This window comes from Microplitis mediator, chromosome 4 (assembly GCF_029852145.1).
Source record: "Microplitis mediator isolate UGA2020A chromosome 4, iyMicMedi2.1, whole genome shotgun sequence".
NCBI classification, from domain to species: Eukaryota; Metazoa; Arthropoda; class Insecta; order Hymenoptera; family Braconidae; genus Microplitis; species Microplitis mediator.
The window spans coordinates 2,883,946-2,903,307 of NC_079972.1; the positions used below are offsets into that span (position 1 = coordinate 2,883,946).

General features: G+C 32.4%; 1 protein-coding gene across 2 annotated transcripts in view; it reads left to right on the plus strand.

The window, feature by feature from the left end:
- Positions 1-19,362, plus strand: part of LOC130666774 (single-minded homolog 2) — a 96,073-nt gene that overhangs the window by 71,079 nt on the left and 5,632 nt on the right. For both annotated transcript variants that reach the window (XM_057468034.1, XM_057468032.1), the window contains exon 6: positions 9,072-9,178. In XM_057468034.1, the coding sequence (XP_057324017.1) occupies positions 9,072-9,178 (107 nt within the window). The remainder of the gene's footprint in view (positions 1-9,071; positions 9,179-19,362) is intronic.

Below are 19,362 nucleotides of genomic sequence, written 5' to 3' on the forward strand. Positions count from 1 at the left end.
AAACTGTTGCTGTGCAACTTAGAAGAGCTGTGAGAGTAGTCCATAAGTGAATGAGAGATGATAAAGACATGAGAGGTGGATTAGTTGAGACGTGAGACTTGCAAGGTCTCATTTCTGAGTTTACTTGCTCGGTTTCATCTGGTTCTGAGCTAAGAACTTGGTGAGATGGCCATTTAGTGGGAGGATCAGCTAGCCAGCTGGGTCCTGACCACTACAGCTGATAATTGATGAGTTGAGAAGCGGTGAGACCCCTGAAAGCACAGTCAGCAGGAGTCTGCTTCCCTGAGATGTATCTCCATTCAAAATCTGGAGAGTGTTGCTGAATCGCTTCAACTCGATTTTTGACAAATTTCTTCCATTTTGTAGGTTCACTGGTCACCCAGGCTAGTGTTGTGGATGAGTCAGTCCAAAGATAAGTCGGAACATGAGATAGTTGAAGTGTTGCTGAGACATGAAATGTAAGTTTTGAGAGCAATAATGCAGCTGAGAGTTTAAGTTGAGAAATTGTAAGCCGTTTGAGTGGTGAGACCTTGGTTTTTGAGCAAATGAGAGAAATGAGAGCCTGTTCGCCAGGTTGAGAGACTCTGAGATATATTACTGCAGACATCGCAGCTTGAGAGGCGTCAGAAAACCCATGAATCTCGATGCTTGATGAGCTTGGGATGAGATTGATCCATCAAGGAAGTCTGAGTTAAGATAGTTCAGGAAGTTCATCGCGGAAAGTCTTCCATCGATGAACTAGCTCTGGTGAGAGAGAATCATCCCAGTCGACCTTTTGTAGCCAAAGGTCCTGGATGATGATTTTTGCCTTTACAATTACTGGTGAGATTAAACCCAGAGGGTCAAATAGCTGAGCAGCCTCTGAGGTGATGGTGCGCTTGGTGATACTGAGAGTTTGAGACGTCTTGCCAGTAAATGTAAGAACATCTTCTTGACAGTTCCATGAGAGGCCCAATATGTTTGAGAATGTATCTGAGAATGAGTGAGAATATTTTGGACTGAGAGATGATGAGATTTTGCTAAACTCAGGATGATTGCTCTTCCGTTTAGCTAATGGGAGGCAACCTGAGTTGCCGTGTGCTTCTGCATGATTTGCAATGTCGTTGAGATCGCTGAGATTGTCAGCACCGCCGCCGATGTCGTCAACGTAGCTGCCTTTTTGAAATGGTTCCACTGCTAGCGGATATTGAGACCCTTCGTCGATTAGAAGTTGTTTGAGAAATCAGCCAGCTAGATACGGTGCAGGCCGAGTGCCATAGGTGACAGTATTGAGTTGATAAGCCACAGTGAGATCATTTTAAGTCCAGAGAATGCGCTGATAGTCCCTGTCATCAGGGTGAATGAGAATTTGACGAAACATCTTCACAATGTCCTGCAAAATGATGTATCTACGACTTCTGTGATATAGCAATACATCACAGATTTTTGATTGCAAGCTTGGGCTGATATGCAAATGATCATTGAGAGAGCTGGCTAACGATGTTTCGCTCGAACTGTTGAAGACGACTCTTAACTTTGTCGTTTCACTGTCTTCGCGAACGACACAATGATGAGGTAAATAATATTCATAAGATGGTTCAGGCGATGATGATGAGACTCGCTGCATGTGACCGAGTATTTCATACTCGGTGAGAAATGCGGTGTATTGACTCTGAAGTTCAGAGTCCTGAAAAAGACGCTTGATAAGACGTTTGACACAGCGCTACGCAATATGACAAGATTCACCTAGCTTTTGAGATGACGATTTGAATGGTAAGCAGACGATGTATCGTCCTGATGCGTCCTGAGAATGAGTAGCTAGAAAGTGAGCATCACATTCAGCTTTCTCGACGGTGAGAATTTCGTTGCAAGACTCTGGAACCTCTTCGAGTTCCCAGAACTTCGTGGGAGAGTCGTGCAGTTGAGAATTCGAGATGAGATGAGGAGACAGACTAGGTGATTGATGAGATTGTTCCTGAACAGGACCGAGGATTGTCCAGCCGAGCATAGTTCTCATGGCAATCGGTTCTGAGGAACTTCCTGACCTGAGACCTGGTAGTATGATTTGACCGTAGAAATCTGCGCCGATGAGCAAGTCAATTTTACCAGATTTGTGGAATTCTGGGTCGGCGGGTTCTAGATCTTTAATTTAAGACCATAGAGTTAGTGAGATCGAGACTGATGGAATCTGCGCCGTGATGTTCTTGAAAATGTGAGCATTGAGAGATGCTTGTTCTGATGAGATGGTTGAATTCAGTGTGAATGAGACCATGCCTTCGGTTTTTCCTGATGAGACTTTGCCGACTCCTTGTAGAGGTATACGACATGACTGAGGAATGAGACTGCAAGTGCGAACAGCAGCTTGAGAAATCAGAGTAAGTTCTGATCCAGGATCAATGAGAACTCTGATACGATGAGAGGGCCCTGATGGGTGAGAAATGAGTGCTTGCGCAGTTGCTAACAGCACTGTCGGTTGAGATGTCACTGGTTTGTAATCTGGTGAACGGCTGATGGGAGATGAGATGATGGCTGCTGCTTGAGAAGAGCAAAATTGTTATTGCTGAGACTGTGGAGACTGAGACGCTGGCTGAGATGCAGGTGGGGGTGAGGTGGTTGATGCCTCATCTTTCACTGCTGGTGGTTGTCTTGTCAACCTAATGAGACAAGAATAATGTAGCATCGAATGGTGCTGCTCATCGTATTCCTTACAACGGCGATGGTCCTTGGAACGACAATTCTCAAAACTGTAATCGCCAAGACAGTTGCGACTCAGATGATAGTGCACTTCGAGCAGGAATCGTTCGTCTGGAACCATTGCCTGGAATTTTGGAAAACCAACCATGAAGTGATTGCCTTCGCAGCAATGGCAGTAGTCCGACTTAAATGAGAGCGTGTGCTTGGGTACTGCTGGATGAGACCGTGACGTGTTGGATTGAGACTTTGGAGGCTGAGATTGCTGGTTACGTGGTGCTTGATGAGACGGAGGCTGAGATTGATGAGACTGATCATGAGTAGCAACATTAACCTGCGCCGATGAGATCCGAAACTTGCTGCCCTTGTTGGAACGTAAATCAGGCTGAGACTTACGTGAAAAGACGTCACACTCCATGGCTTCACCAGCTCGAGCTCGACCGGTGAGAAAAGTGCAATGCAGCAACTAAGGTGGATACTGCGATGCGGCTCTACTGCAGTGTAATTTTTCGGCAACTGTAGCCATGTCTCAAAAAGAGACAAATGAGACACACAAAAAAAATACAATGCTCAATGGAGCTTGAGAATATTGATAATGTGAGGAACAAACTGACAATGATATGTTGTTCGATGATGAGACACTGAGAACTATTGCAGTTGAGATGCAGATGAGATCCTCTGATGGATGAGAGTTAATTGGTACACTAATCACTTGACAATAATTAATTTAAACAGTGGTGTCCCTTAATTATTTTCCACAAGTGTAGAACCACGTCCAGGGTACTCCGCAATGCACCTGTGTTGAAGTGAAAAATATGCACTGAACAAAAAGTCACTTTGCGTCACTGAGAAAGTTTTTAGATAAAACTATTCAACCAATTCACACGATCCGGCTTGAAGGACCAAAAAATGTTTAAATAATTAACAACTAATTAATTATGATGATGAAAGGATCTGGTTCGTGTGAATTGGTCGGGATCGAATAATTTTATTTAACACAAATTTGTAGTAAATAATAACACTAAATAATTAATTTACACTATTTACACGTAATGAGATTTATTAATGATGAGAATTGCACTAATTAACTGTCTGTAGTATTTATTTTATGTAATGTACACTCGCGTGCAACACGTGGCCAAGATGGCGTCGAGGCGCGAACAATGCCGGTACACGTGGTTAGACTAATTAAATTGAGATAAGCTGAGATTCACTGATGAGAGCAAAAATATTATAAGCAATAATTAACCTGAATTATTACACGCAAAATTTAAGTATTTATTTAATGAGAGCACACTGGATTACTTAATAACTGAGAGATTTATTGGAAACACGAGGTGTCTGCACTGAATACTTTTTGCTATATGAAAGAGAGAGAGAGTGCGATAATAGTGTGAGAGAGACAGCGCTTCCGTCTTCTTCACCATTACTCCAGCAGTCTTGCGGTGAGAATGAGACTAGTAGAGCCGCCTATACTGAGCGACTGTACTGTCGATAAAGTATCCGCCGTGAAAGTGCGGGAGATTTGAACACCCTCTGTGCTCAATATTCTTGAGTCCCCAAACCGACTCATACTATATCTCAGGTAATTTTACAAACCCGTACAAATTACTCCCTGATATTTGAAAAACTCATTACACCGAAAATATTGCTATCCCTCGATCGTGGCTACGTTTGATGGATTTACCGTCATAAACGTAAATATGAAAACTAACAAAAATCTTGAGCGGATTAAATTGGAAAATATGTTTACAGAGTTTTATTGTCTGAAAACAAACTCAATATAGTTGGGTGTGTCAAAAAAAATGATTTTTTTTTCTTTAGGTCTCATAGTCTTAAAAATTTCTTTGGGACCTGAAAAAATCCTTCTAAAATATCAGCTCAATATCTCGAAAATTGAGCTGGCGGTTTACGAATTCATTTTCCCATTCAAAATACACGTAAAAAAACTATTTTTCAGTTTTTCGAGAAAAATCAATGAAAAAATTTTTTTTCCGATTTTAATTCTCATACCCACATAGGAAATCTAATTCCCTACAAAAATGTTCCTGATAGTCATGCTCGTAACTATAATACAAAAAAAGTTACAAGCCTCCAAAGTTCGAAAAAAAAAAGATTTTTTTTTACTTATAATTGTTGTTTTTACATTATCGGAATCTAATTGGTGGTATTTTTTCGAATTTTAATTTGCAATCGTTTACAGAAAATAAAATAGAGTAGAGAATAAAATTGGCAACAAAAAAGGTTCTATAACATTTTATGATAAGTCTGATAGCTTCACCGGAAAAGTAAAAAGGTCTCCAACTTTACTTCGAGCTCTAATAACTTTTGAATAGATGGACTAATCGAGAAATGATAAGAAACTTTTTTTGTAGAGCGTTCAATTGACTACAAAAATATGTATTAGTCTATTTGATCTATTGATTTGTTAATGAGGTTATAAATACTTAAAGCTAAAAAAAAAATTTTTCCCATGTTATTTAAATGGGAAAATCGAATTTTTCAATGAGCTAGGTCTGTAATCGACATAGAATTTTTTTTTTTGCGCGAAAATTTTTTTTTGTGTTGAGCTATGGTTTTTTTTACATGCACTTGAAAACAAAAAATCTGGCTCCGAAATGAAGCACCCTAATACAGTGCAATACAGTGTAATACAGACATTAGTTATTGTGGAATTAAGTGGGGATAATTTGTAAGATACCTTACGTAGAGCTTATAGGCTGGAAAATTCGTTATATAAAGGTCAATAATAGTTTCTATCTATATTCTGCAATGGTTGAACTTTCGTTATAGTGAGGTTGTTTAAAAAATATATTCGTAATGTAAAGGTATATTTTGCATAAGTCCTTATGGGCAGTTCTGGGGGATTTTGAAAAATTCGTTAAATCGAGGAATTCGTTATATTGAGGCTCGTTATATTAAAGTTACACTGTATATATATATAAACACTAAGGTGCTTCGTTTGAGATGACTGTTTTTTTTTTTCCAAGTCCCATGCCAAAATGTCATTGTACACATTGAAAAAAAAATTCTCATCAAAGATGAGCTCTTAATTTTAATTTTAAGTACTCGCTAAATGAATTTGAAATTTTCCCATTTGATTAACACGTAAATTTTAATTTTATTTTTTCAATTATCTATAGCTTTACGGCATTTCAATATATTTGGTCAGCCATAGGTGGAAATTACAGAGGAATCGTTCCTCTTTGAAAGTGCTTGTAGCTAATTTATGTTTTCTAACCGACCTCATCGGTAAAAAATCTTAAAGGCAATTTTGTGTCAAATTTTGTGGGTTCTTTTATTTCACTCACAAACCATTAACTTTACGACAAAATTGTACAGGACTTTTTTTGTAGAGAATTTTATCTCTTACAAAAGAAGCCATTTAAGCCATCACCATAGAGCTAGTAGCTTTCGAGATAAATCCAGTTAAACATTTTAAAATTTGAAAAATCGCTGTTTTATCCAAGATTTTAGTACTTTTTGGTAAAATCAGTGCTGAAAACACAAATAATGTACAAGAAAAAAATATAAAAATACATATTACACATTCATATGTAAATATAAAAAGTATGAAACAATTATCTTTGTACTAAGAGAGAAAGTAATTAAAAAAGCTTCCGATGGTCAAACAGAGGCGATTGGATTAAGTGAAGAAAAGACAGAGGAAATGTAGTAGGAGACAGTTTTTTTTTCATGACATATTTTTGATGATATATTAACCAGGATATGTTATATATTTCCTCGGCCATAATTTTATCAAAAAGTACTAAAATCTTGGATAAAACAGCGATTTTTCAAATTTCGAGATGTTTAGTTAGATTTATCTCTAAAACTATTCACTCTACGCTAGTGGCTTAAATAACTTTTTTTGTAGAAAATAAAATTCTCTACAAAAAAAGTCCTGTACAATTTTGTCGTTAAGTTAATGGTTTGCGAGTAAAAAAAAATAAACCATGAAATTTGAGAAAAAATTGGCTTTAAGATTTGTTACCGGTGAGGTCGGTTAGAAAACATAAATTAGCAACAAGTACTTTCAAAGAGGAACGATTCCTCTGTGATTTTCACCTATGGTCAATCAAATATCTTGAAATGCCGTAAAGCTATAAATAATTGAAAAAATAAAATTCAAATTTACGTGTTAATCAAATGGGAAAATTTCAAATTCATTTAGCGAGTACTTAAAATCAAAATTAAGAGCTCATCTTTGGTGAGAATTTTTTTTTTTCAATGTGTACAATGATGTTTTGACATGGGACTTGGAAAAAGAAAATAGTCATCTCAAACGAAGCACCCTAATAAACACATTCTAATAAAAATTTTTGGATACTAAAATTTTTTACACTACCGTAGCGTATTATTAATTCAGTACTTCCTTTTTAATGAAGTTTAACAAATTTTTGTATCTAAATAAGAAATCTACCTTTTTTTTTGTTTCAAAAGTATAAATTTTTTAATTATGGCGAGAAAAAAAATTTTCTTTTCACTCCTGAGTCCAGCATAGTTAAGAAAATATGTCATGTTGTGTCAGAGGAAGTTTGTACGATCTAAAATGAAAAACGTGGAACGCATGCATTACATAACTGTCAGAAGGGTAAAGTGGAGCAATTGATGAGAAAACTAACCCATCGATTCACATCAATAGTGCAATGAAATCGTTAAACTATTAATGGATAAATGATCGATTGTATGCATCCCATTCATAGCTATTAAAAACTTACAATCGTAAATTTAGAAGACTATCTGTGAAAAGTTCGGAATCTGTATGTGGTTTCGAATCTCTATGAGCCTCACAGATATTATTTTACACTTATGAGTCTGTTTTAAAAACGTGGTATATTAAAAAGATCTTTTATTTCGATCATGATTTCCTGGTTTTCAATATTTGGTGTGTAATATTTTGAAATCGATTTCGAACACCTTGATAAGATCATGACAGGGACATGCTAGAAATCTCGGTTTTATTTCAGTTTGTTTTCACCTGATTATATCAAAAACAGAAAATCGTTATATCTACCTACCAGTAATCTATCAAACTAGTTAATTATATTTTTTTCTGAAAAAATTAAATTAAGAAGCACGCAAAAATCATATTTAATAAAATTTATACTTAAAACTATCAAAACAAATGAAAGCCAGATCTTTTTTGGTTGAAAATTTTAAATATATCTGGAGGTTCTAGTCGTCGCATTCTTTCCATCTCCTTCATTGAATCTTCATTACACGGTGTTTGTTTATCTGTCATTCAGTTGCAAGCTATATTCGAGAATGTAAGTCGTCCAAAAGTTATTATTGAATTGATTATCCAAATTTATACCGAACACCAGAACAAATGAATACGAATTTTTTATTTTTTTAAATTTTTATTTTGTTTGACTCATTTTCTTGCATTACCATCTAATTCTAAGTTATTCTTCAAATTTCAAGCCTCTAGTTCATCGGGAAATTAGTTTAACATCCATTACGACATTCCACCCGAACAGACAAACATGAAAGCGCGTTAATAGAAACGTGGTGAAATTATCTTTTTTATACTCGAAATGACATTTTTTCTCGACTATGCTACACTCAGGGGTGAAAAAGATAAAATATTACACACCAAGGGAGGAAAGTAGGACATTCCAACCCATGTGTAGAATTGCCTACCCGAGCCAAAGGTGAGGGTGGCAAACACGCGGATTGGGACGTTCCTCCGTGATGTGTATATAATTTTTCACCAGATCTGCACCTGAAAGTTTAAATTTTTGCATCTGTTTGAGAAAAGAATGGCACATGAGTCAATTTTCATCGTTCGTTTTCTCATAAAAGAAATGAACGACTTTCTTCCCTCTAAACAGGGCAGAAATGTAAACTTTCGGCCCAGGTATAGTGAAAAAAAAATTTTCGTTGCGAGAATTCAAAAATTCATAATTTCAAAATAAAAAAAACCTTCTCTCTGAAATTTTGAGAATCTCTGAAGATCGTTTTAAGGTAGTGTAGTAAAATATTGAAGCCTAAAATTTCGTGTCACTATACGATTTTGACAGTTTTTGATAATTCAAAATTCTAGAGGTTTTTTATTTAAGAAAATTTTTTCTACGAAATGTTTTTTGTCAATAGTCCCAAGTGTCCCCTTGAAAACAAATTAAAGACCATTTCTGCAGCTATTATACTTTTCGAGATATTAAAAAAATTAAGTTGAAAAATTAGAAAACGAGTAAAATTTTGAATTTTGAGTAACTTTCGCAAATAATTTTTCAAATTTTTTTCCTTTGGCTAATCTTTATTTTATGATAAACGAAAAGTTTCGACCAAATTTCAGCCAAATTGAAAGGGGTTGATTCGAACTACTGGTCAATTTGACATGGATTGACCCATATACATTGTTGATAAGGGACTCACAATTATGACTTTTTTTTCAGTGTTAAAGAACTCACTGGATATGATCCTCAAGACCTAATTGAAAAAACATTATATCATTACGTTCACGGTTGCGATATTTTGCATTTACGAGAATCACATCAAATATGTAAGTATTATATGAATCAAATAATGTAATTAGTAATATATAAGGTACCGGTGGGTAATAAGACCTAGCTAAGGGAGATTTTGAATAGAATCGAAAATATTGCATTCAATTATCAACATGTATTATTAATCTTTATTTCAATACATTAGCCATAAAATATAATGAAGTAATGGTAATTTATACCACAAACAAACAAAAAAATAAACGTTTACAAAAACCATACGAATAGGCCTTATTTTACTACGGTAGGGTAATCGGGCCTGCGGGTTAAACAAACTGGAATAGTTTAATTATATTTAATAAAATTGGTAATAGAGATGAATCGTCACTTAAATTTAGCAACAATACGTTTTTAAAGACAGAAAACTCGATTGCTTTGCTCAACAGTACTTGAAACTATCCGTATTCTTTTTAAGAGTCAGAAGACAAGATCGTTTTATATCATTTCTTTTGCGCTACGACATCATATGATGGATGATGAAGTATAGAAGACAGCTAAGGTGGTATCGAGATTCTATAAACTTGTCGTAACATCCCTATGCAAGACCCTTTTACTAGAGTAGCCTTAAGCAACGGCGGTTATTTTAAATATTATTTCTGTCACTTAGGCCTTATTACCCGACAGGCCTCATTACCCGCGGGTACCTTATGTATTAACATGAAAAATTATGTTGAGCAGAAAATTGGTCGAGGAACCCATATTCAGAAAAACGAAGCTTTCTAGGTGTGATAGTAGTGATAAATGATCTTTTTCTTTCCTTCTTTAATTTCTTTCTCTCAATGACTAAAATAGTTTGTTTTTAATCATCATTCAATTTCATCCTACTGATAGTATAATTTTAAACCTATATATGATTAAGAATAATTTTTGAACCTCAACGAAAGAATGGATAAAACCTATAAAAAAATTTAGACGAAAACTAGGGCTACGGAAGATTCTGTAAGCTACTGAACTTAAAAAATTCCAATGTAATTATGCATTTTCGATACTAACCCAAAGAAAAATCATTTAGCTTCATCATATATAATTGTGAAGATTATATATCTAATTATATATGAAATTCTGTATGTCATATATAATCTTATCAACCTCTATATTTAATTATAGATGACATTATATATAATATAATCTGATCATGTCTATCGAGTATATTATATCTGAAGTTATGTATGAACCCGTGAAAAAATCTTTCTAAAAATATTTATAAAATTTCATTAAATTTTACAGCATTTCCCTTATGTAATGGTGTGAAATATTATACCGAAAATGACCTGATAAAAAGTTAAGAAATTTCATAAAAATTTTCGAAGATTGCATAAAATTATATGATATTTTATAAAATTTTACCGGCAGTAGTTATTAAAAAAAAAAAACAATATTCAATCGCAAAAAAAAGTTTCAACTAGATCTTATATATTGATATAACGGGTGAGGACCTTCGTCAGATGAATTGAATAAGCTTTTATTGGCGAAAAAATCCTGGTGACTGCGGGGCTCAAGTCTAGATCCTTCCGTTTCTGTCCTTGCTGCTATCTACTGCACCGACCCGCGTACATAGCCGCGTATACATAAATAGTATATTCATGTATGAATAGTATATTTATCGGGATACGAAGTTTCGAACTTTCATAATGAATTTAGTGAGATATGAGGAAAGGGTATAGCCGGATAAATATGGGAATTCTGCCCCCATGGCTTTTTTGACTCAAACTTAGGGGGTCAATTTAGTGTCGAATGAAAATAATTCACCTGAATTTTTAGCTCGTTAACTCAAACAGTATTCGAGAATTTCAAAAAAACCCTTTTTTTCGAAATTATTTTCATTTTTATAGTAAAATTCGGAATTAGTAAATGATGATTTTTTTCCTAATTCTTACGAGTCCAAAACATAAAAAAATCATATGATTGTGATTCTCAAACGGAAAGCCGATTTTTAACGGAGAAAAGAAAATTATAATCTTTTTTTATTTTAGCTTTTTTGAAATATGTCATTCACCAAAAATCGTCAGAAAAAGTCTTTCATACTCCTCTATACTCAGGAATTTTTTTGAATTTTTTGAATTGGTGGAACAATTCAGAAAAAATTAAAAACTCATTTTTTTCTTAAAATCTTGCGTTTTAACAAACTTATATTTTTTTTTAGTACAAATAAATACGTAGAAAATTTTTTTTTACCAAAAATATATCTTCGCAGAAAATAAACATCAAGAATCAGTAGCCTACAGTCATGATAAGGGTTATTAATGATTCAAAAGACACTTAAAGGTAATACTTATTAGGGTGTCCCAAAAAAAAAACAAATATTTTTTTTTTCAACGTCTTATAGGCTCAAAAATTACTTTATATTATAAAAAAAATCCTCACCGAGTTTCAGCCAGATATATTTAAAATTGAGCTATCACAAAGGGGGGTCCCCTTTCCCATTTAAAACACACGCGAAAATTTTTCATTTTAATTTTTGTTATTAAGACTATGAATAAAATTTTTTTTTTCTATTCCGCCTAGTATAATTTCATAGGGAATTAAATTCTCTACAAAAAGTGCTTATACATTATGTACGTCGAACAAACTGGGAAAAAGTTACTGGGCTTCAAAGATCAACAAAAATTCAGTTTCATCAGTGTTAAATTATATTTTATTATTTTTCATTTTTGTTATATAAAAAATTTTTTTATCACATTTTGAGAAGCACTTTCTTGTAGGAAATTTAATTTCCAACAGAAAATATTTGATATCTTATATACGTCGAATAGATAAGAAAAAAGTTACAGGTCTTTAAATGTCAACGAAAAATGAAGTTCACTTTTTCGTTGACAATTAAGTTCGAAAATTTTATATTTTTTAAACTTAACTTTTCGTTGACATTTCAAGCCCTGTAACTTTTTACTCATTCATTTGACGTAGATATGATGTCAGATACTTTTTGTAGGAAATTGAATTTTCTACAAGAATGTGCTCGTCAAAATTTGAAAAAAAAATCTTTTGATGGAATAAAAATGAAAAATAATTTTAAAAAAATTAACATTGAGGAAACTAAATTTTTGTTGATCTTTGAAACCCCGAAACTTTGTCCCAGTTCGTTTGACGTATATAATGCTCGAACACTTTTTTGTAGAGAATTTAATTTTCTACAAATTGTACTAAGCGGAATTGAAAAAAAAAATTTCTTCCATAGCCTTAATAACGAAAAACTGAAATGAAAAATTTTCGCGTGTTTTTTAAATGGGAAAGGGGACCCCCCTTTTTGATAGCTCAATTTCAAAGATATCTGGCTAAAATTCGTTGAGGATTTTTCTTATAATATAAAGTAACTTTTGAGCTCATAAGACGTTAAAAAAAAATATATTTGTTTTTTTTTTGTGACACCCTAATACTTGGATATTTTTTCATACTATTGAAAAATATTTTGAATTTTGATACAGAAAAAAAAAAATTATAATAAAAAAAAATTTCACGTATTTATTTGAACTAAAAAAACTGTAAGTTTGTTAAAACGCAAGATTTTAAGAAAAAAATGAGTATTTAATTTTTTTTGAATTGTTCCACCAATTCGAAAAATTCAAAAAAATTCCTGAGTATAGAGGAGTATGAAAGACTGTTTCTGACGAATTTTGGTGAGTGACATATTTCAAAAAGGCTAAAAAAAAAGATTATAATTTTCTTTTCTCCGTTAAAAATTGGCTTTTCGTTTGAGAATCACGGTCATATGATTTTTTCATGTTTTGGACTCTTAAGAATTAGGAAAAAAATCATCATTGATTAATTCCGAATTTTACTATAAAAATAAAAATAATTTCGAAAAAAACAGGTTTTTTTGAAATTCTCGAATACCGTTTGAGTTGAAGAGCTAAAAATTGAGGTGAATTATTTTCATTCGACACCAAATCGACCCCCTAAGTTTGAGTCAAAAAAGCCATGGAGGCAGAATTCCCATATTAATCCGGCTATGCCCTTTCATACAATTTTGAAATATCTAATGATTGTATGAATAAGTATATATTTACACTTATCCAAAAAATTAAAGGAACAAGAAAATTTTACAAATTTTTGAGTGAATTTTGGAAGGCTGTATTATCGTGAAAAATGAACGTATCGAAAAAATAATAAAAAAAAAAAAAAAACAAATTGAACCTTGAAATCTCTAGTTTAAAGATCTTTCAGCAAAATAATTTTTTGAGCCACGGTTTTTGCGGAATCATAAGAAAAAGGTCGAGACAAAATTTGTCCAAATTCTTTTGTTTTGTTTTTAGATCTACGGGGCCGGGAAAATTTTTTTCGAAAAAACCAATTCATGACTTGTTAACGAATTTAATCAGCTACAATTTGCTTTTTTTTGTTTCTCTGTACGACAGTTTGCTGCTGAGATATCAGCCTTCAAATAAAAAAGGATCCTTTTCTCTGTGATTATCGATATCTCAGCAACTAATGGTCGCACAGTAATTTGAAGGATAGTTCAAGAAACTTGAATAAATTCTCTACAGGCTTCATTTTCGATTTTAAAAAAAAAAATTCTTTTTTATCCTTAACATCAATTTGAAAAACCCACAAAAAATGGCCGTTGTCTGGTTTTTTAGTCAACTCATCGCTACTTTGCAAATATTGATGGAAAGGTCAATGTTGCCAGGTGATTTTACAGCTTAATGTACCCCCAAAAACTCTGGATATTTTCAGATTGATCCATTAAATCGTTTGTCCGGTCCGATTGCTCAAAGTTTTGCAAAACAATTAACAGGACAAGTTTTGTTCCTTAAATAGTAGATTCGTTACCAAAATGAAAAAATTAGTTTTTTTCGGATTTTCTTTCATTTTTGCGTTAGTTATTTAGTAAATGTAAGGTCAATAGAACAAAAAACCGTGTGGTGTCGTGGGACACTAGATAGGAACGAAGTTCCTTATTATAAAAATATTAATTTCAAGTTCTATTCGAGGTATAAAGAAAATAATTATTCGGGTATACATTTTTTATTCCAAAATAACATAAACAAATAAGGTTAAAAGTATAAAAAAAGTATATTTGAATAGTTTAATAATCGGGTACCAAAAATGTCCGCAAGCATATTTGTCATAACATTATTTGTTTACGATATATAAGCATTGTGAGGAATAGATAATATTCTAGTTCTTATAAACGAATGCGTGTAGTTAAAGAATTATAATAGATAAACGTTAGGTTAAGAATTTATAAGGTAGCTTCAGTCATACTTTATAAAAACGACTTTAAGGTCAAAAACTGTATCTGCGATAATTGCAAATTTACAGAAATATGTTTGTTGACAGATCGATTCAGTGCTTGGACTTTGTCGTGATCCAAAATCACAATGGTTTTTAATAAATTGATAAAAATTTTTTTTGCCAATTTGTTGCAGGTTGCTGTTTTTGCAGTTTCTTTGTGTTCTAGAAAAAATTTAAAATAAAGAAAAAAAATTGTTTATAACAAATTGTTAAATAAATAAATGAACAAATTGTTGACCAAAAAAACATTTTTCTGCCATTATATCTAGAAATGCAAGTTATGATTTAAAAAATAAAACGATTCCTTAATTATTTATTTAAATAATCAAAATATGAAAAAAACGAATATAAACAATAAGATATTGTTTTCAAGAAAAAGGTTTTTTTTAGAAATCATTATTTTCTTACGCTCACGATATCGTGAAAAAAAAATTCTAAATTTTTAAACTTTAACATAAAACGTAATTCTTTTGAGCTTGAAAAGCTCATAATCAAGGGAAACAAAGGTATTTTAGAGCTCGAAAATGTATTTATACTAATGGTTTTGAGCTCGTAGAGCTCTAAAACAGCGGGAAATTTGGGGCTGGCCTGCAGGACCAACCGATGCCCAGATTTCTAACTTCCCGTTAAGAAAATCGATGATTTTCGAAAAATTCGGGAAGTTATTGTTTTCACCCCGACTTTCGAAAATCGAGTTTTCATCAAATGTCGACGTTTTGAGGTCCTAGGAAGCTATTCTGACTATATTCAGAATGATGTCCGAGTGTATGTATGTATGTGCGTGTGTGCGTGTGTGCGTGTGTGTGTGTGTGTAAACTCTTTGTAACTTTTTAACCAATCAACCGATTTAGATGGTTATGGTGGAAATCGAATTAGCTTGTTGGCCGTCAACTTTCCTAAAAATTTCAGAACATTTAATCAAGTAGTCTCAAAAATATTGGCGAATTACGAAAAAAAAAAATTTTTTTTTTGTTTTTTATTGATTTCTCAGAAACGAGTTGAACGATCAACTTTAAAATCTATTCAGCTCTAGAACTTAATAAATTGCGTCGATCACCGCTTTAACCATCTCAATCGGTTAATTTGTTCAAAAGATATCGTTGGAGATAGAAATGGTGAAAAACGGGTTTTTCCAAATATCTTCAAAACGGCAGAACAGATTCATTCTAAAATTATATCAGCTCTAAAATGTAAGAAAACGCGCCGATCGCCACCTCAAAAGTCAAAATCGGTGCATTAGTTCAAAAGATATCGGCGCTGAAAAGTTAAAAAAATAACATAAAACGTTATTTTTTCCGGATAAATCAAAATATAATGTACTAAATGTGTCTGAAATCATACCAACTATTCCTCATTATAGTCTCTTTCGATCATCATAGAATGTCATGTAACTTGTTCATTAGCTTAAATCATATTATCAGCAAAAAATTGAGAAAACCCAGTTTTTAATATGTTTCTCGGATATTTCATATATTATTGCTCTGACCTCAGTCAAATCTTGATTTTGATCACTGACATTGATTTCTGCCTTGATAAAATTATTTTATTGAACATAATCGAGAATAAAAATTTGAAAACCGCTTTATTAATAATTTTCGATTCTTAAATTGTCAAACTTTAGCAAAATACGTAACTTGGTGGAGCTTGAAAAGCTCATAAAAAATAATCCCGGGTGAGTGTGTTACGGACATTTTTTGCCGGCTAGGGTACCCCTCCGCGACGACCCATAAGGAACTTCGTTCCAAAAATTTTCAAAAAACCGAGATAAAACAGGAATTCTATTACTTCTTTTTTTTACGTTTTAATCGGGTTTTTTTTTTGTTTTTTGGGAAATTATTTCTTTTTTCTCTTGACCTTACATTTACTGAATATTTAAGGAACGAAACTTGTTCTTTTAATTGTTTTGCAAATTTTTGAGCAATCGGACCGGACAATCGGTTTAATGGATCAATCTGAATATATCCAGGGTTTTTGGGGGTACATTAGACTGTGCCAAATGAAATCGATACTTTTTTTTTTGGTCCCATACAAAAATAAGGTTGTCTCACTAAAAAAAAAAAATCCTGAAAAAATTTCAGCTCGATATGTCTATTTTTCAGTTAGCGCTTGCGCAAATATGATTTTTCTAATAAAATTTTTTTTTATGCAAACTTAATATTTTACAACTCATTAAATATAACTGATTAAAATATGGCCAAGGTGCCATTTTGTAGGGGATTCAATTCTCTACAAAAGTAACTTTTGATCGAATGAAAAACATCAGCCAATTTTTTTCTGCAGCCATTTAAACCTAATTTTTTTTCAAAATTTACATTTATATTTATTATTAAACGGATAGAAAGCAATGTTGCTATGTATGAAACTTATTGAATTCAATTTCTCTAGGAACCTTTATGATCCCAAGGAATAGTTTTCATACTTGAAGTAATAAAACTAACATTAAACTATTGATATTAACGATATTTCTAACAAGACGTTTTCTTCGTTTTGACTTTTTTCGCATTTCATCTTTCTAGTAATTTTTTTCTGCATTAGAATATTGTCCATAATTGTAATTTTGAAATTCTCATACTGCTTATCAAAAATTATTACTTTATTGATAAAAATATACATTGTTTATAATAATGATATACCCATAAAAATTCAATTAAAGAAAAAAGTGATGTTCTAATGTGCACAAAATTTTCTTTCAATTCTGTTACTAATTTTTAAGAGTTTATGATATGTCAGAAGACGATATTGCGAATATAAACTGTACATGCTCCAAACTAATTAATTAATTAGTTAATTAATCAATAAATAGATGAATTAAATAACCTACTACAAGTTGCTGCTGCCCATTGTAGGCAATTTTCAGATTGTTTGTAATAGGTTCTCCTGACAAATCATAAGCTCTCAAAAACTAGTAACAGAATCGACAAAAACTTTTCTGCACAATTAGAACATCACTTTTTCCTTTATTTAAATTTTCATAAGTATTTTATCATGATTAACAATGTATATTTTTATCAATAAAGTAATAATTTTTGATCAGCAGTATGAAAATCTCAAAATCACAATTACGAATGATATTCTGATGCAGAAAAAAATTACTAGAAAGATTAAATGCGAAAAATGTCAAAACGAAGAAAACGTCTTGTTAGAAATATCGTTAATATCAATAGTTTGATGTTAGTTTTATTACTTCAAATATAAAAACTATTTCTTGGGATCATAAAGGTTCCAAGAGAAATTGAATTCAATAAGTTTCATACATAGCAACATTGTTTTCTAAGCGATTAATAATAAATATAAATGTGAATTTTGAAAAAAAATTAGGTTCAAATGGCTGCAGAAAAAAATTGGCTGATGCTTTTCATTCGATCAAAAGTTACTTTTGTAGAGAATTGAATCCCCTACAAAATGGTACCTTGGCCATTTTTTAATCAGTTATATTTAATGAGTTGTAAAATATTAAGTTGGGATGAAAAAAAATTTTATTGGAAAACTCATATTTACGCGAGCGCTAAGTGAAAAATAGACATATCAAGCTAAACTTTTTTCAGGATTTTTTTTTTAGTGAGACAACTTAATTTTCGTATGGGACCGAAAAAAAAAATATCGATTTCATTTGGCACAGTCTAGGGTACATTAAGTTGTAAAATCACCTGGCAACATTGACCTTTCCATCAATTTTTGCAAAGTAGCGATGAGTTGACTAAAAAACCAGAAAATGGCCATTTTTTGTGGATTTTTCAAATTGATGTTAAGGATAAAAAAGAATTTTTTTTTCAAAATCGAAAATGAAGCTTGTAGAGAATTTATTCAAGTTTCTTTAACTGTCCTTCAAATTACTGTGCGACCATTAGTTGCTGAGATATCGATAATCAAAGAGTAAAGAATCCTTTTTCTTTTAAAGGCTGATATCTCAGCAGCAAACTGTCGTACAGAGAAACAAAAAAAAGCAAATTACAGCTGATTAAATTTCTTTAACAAGTCATAAATTTTTTTTTTCGAAAAAAATTTTCCCGGCCCCGTAGACCTAAAAAACAATACTAAAAAATTTGGACAAATTTTGTCTTAACTTTTTTCTTATGATTCCGCAAAAACCGTGGCTCAAAAAATTATTTTGCTGGAAGATCTTTAAACTTGAGATTTTAAGCTACTATTTAGTTTTTTCGTTTTTTTGATACGATCATTTTTTACGATAATACAGCCTTGGAAAAATCACTCAAAAATTTATAAAATTTTCTTCTTCCTTTAATTTTTTGGATAAGTGTATTTATTTATTTATTTAAATATACTTGTTTAGATCTTGGATCTCTTACAAGTGAACTGAAGGTCCTTTTAGATAGTACTACATATTCATATTAAGTTACATTAAATTTTGGTTAAGACTAGATCAACGTATACGAATTACATCGGCAATCAGTAGGATTAAAAAGTTTTTTAGGATTATTCTAACACATGGCTGTTAAGTTAGATAGGATTACTTTAAGCGTTAATTTTCGGATAGCATGAATGCATGCAAGGACAAGCAGTTCTTGATGCAGTAGCACAGGTTTTTAGCTTCTTGAGTTGTCTTGATCATAAGTATGTGGGGGAAGAGTAGCGGATTAAAAGCCGTTTTAAAGTCCGTGTATCTTGGGCATCTACAGAAAATGTGTTTGAGTATTTCTCGATTCTTAAGGTTGCTGATCTTACATAGGTTTTTGGTGTCGATTTCATATTTGATGTTTTTTATTTTTATTAAGATTCGTTCCTACCCAGCCAGTCTTAGTTGGCCAATGATTCTTATTTGGTATAGCGGGATTTTCATAGTTAGGTAGTCCTCACATTGCAAGACTTCACCCTAGCTAATGTCATTAAAACTGGGATGGTAGCATGAATTCAGCATTCTGGTTCTGTCCTCGTCAAAGTTGATATTTGTTATTTTGTGTAGTGCCTCGGCTGTCATCCTCGAACGTGTCAC